Raw genomic sequence first — 1,301 nt, 5'->3', positions numbered from 1 at the left:
TGTTGTTGTTGCTGTTGTTGTTGCTGTTGTTGTTGCTGTTGTTGTTGTTGTTGTTGTTGTTGCTGTTTCTGCTGCTGCTGTTGCTGCTGCTGTTGCTGCTGCTGTTGCTGCTGCTGTTGCTGCTGATGAGGTCCCCCAGGTGTACCAGCGGAGTAACCCGACGCGGACGAGGTGCCGACCATTCTGGATTGTTGCGCAGGGCTCGCAGCGGCCTTCGCTTCATTGGCCGATGTGAACGCTGCCTGCTGTGCCTGCGCCGCCTGTTGAAAACTAGTAATGGAGGTGGTCCAGTGAGTCTGGCTGGACTGTAGCAACTGCTGTTGCTTTACCTGGCCGCCCTTGCTAATCCAGTTCTCCTCAAACGGCCGAATGTGCTCGGCATACCACATTTTCAGCTTGTCCGGCGTCTCGTTCGGTGACGGCATCGGGCCGTACGGTCCGGGTTGCGGGATATAGTTGGCCATGTCATGCACGAGCGGCGAGACTAGCAGGCCGAGGCGAAAAGCGACGACGGTCCACCCGCTCTGGACGTGCGTGACGCGCGCAAATCCTCCGAGGCTGATGACGAGAACAAAAGCATTCTGGGCCTCAACAATCTTGGGCTCGCCGACCTTCTGCGCGCCCATCGCGCTCCACGCAGGCGCGAGGAATTGCAGTGGGTCAGGCTTGGTCGTAGGCAGCTGAATACCGCGCTCGCGCAAGTAAAAGTCGCGCACGGCTTGTGCAAACTGCTGTGCGGGCCCTGAACTAGACGATGCAGAGCTCGGACCCGAAGCAGATTGCGATACTTGTTGCGGGCTTCCCGCTTGTGATGGCGGTCCTTGCGACTGTTGTTGTCCTTGTTGCTGACTTGGTGGCCGCGCTCCAGCCTGTCCGTGTAACAGCTGCTGAGGATTGGCAGAATGCTGATGAGCTGGAGATTGGCTCCGCTGCTGCTGCTGGTGTTGAAGAACTGTAGCCATAGCGCCACCAATCGGCCTTGGGCCCGGCGATGCGCTAGGTTGCACTTGCATTTGCTGCTGCAATGCTTGTGCCTGTACATGTGCTTGTGCTTGTGTTTGTGCTTGTGCTTGCGCCTGCTGTTGTTGTTGTTGTTGCTGTTGCTGTTGCTGTTGCTGCCTCGCAAAAGCTTGCAATGCTTCGAGCTGCGTTTGCATGCTGATACCCAGATGCTGCTGCTGTTGTCCGCTGGAACCAGTTGCAGCCTGTTGCTGTCGCTGAGCCTGTTGCTGTTGCTGAGCCTGTTGCTGAGCCTGTTGCTGAGCCTGTTGCTGAGCCTGTTGCTGAGCCTGTTGCTGAGC

General features: G+C 57.6%; 1 protein-coding gene across 1 annotated transcript; it reads right to left on the bottom strand.

The window, feature by feature from the left end:
- Positions 1–219: 219 nt before the first annotated feature.
- On the bottom strand, positions 220–1,289 carry K437DRAFT_271407 (uncharacterized protein; the record flags this gene model as incomplete). The annotated part of the gene is made up of 2 exons (XM_013384247.1): positions 220–270; positions 330–1,289. Coding segments are annotated over 2 exons (1,011 nt in total), but the record flags the coding sequence as incomplete, so codon positions are not given.
- Positions 1,290–1,301: the final 12 nt, after the last annotated feature.

The sequence above is a fragment of the Tilletiaria anomala genome (assembly GCF_000711695.1).
Source record: "Tilletiaria anomala UBC 951 chromosome Unknown K437scaffold_272, whole genome shotgun sequence".
Lineage (NCBI taxonomy): Eukaryota > Fungi > Basidiomycota > Exobasidiomycetes > Georgefischeriales > Tilletiariaceae > Tilletiaria > Tilletiaria anomala.
Note: the sequence above shows the minus strand (reverse complement) of the source record. Positions and strands in the feature narration are given on the sequence as shown.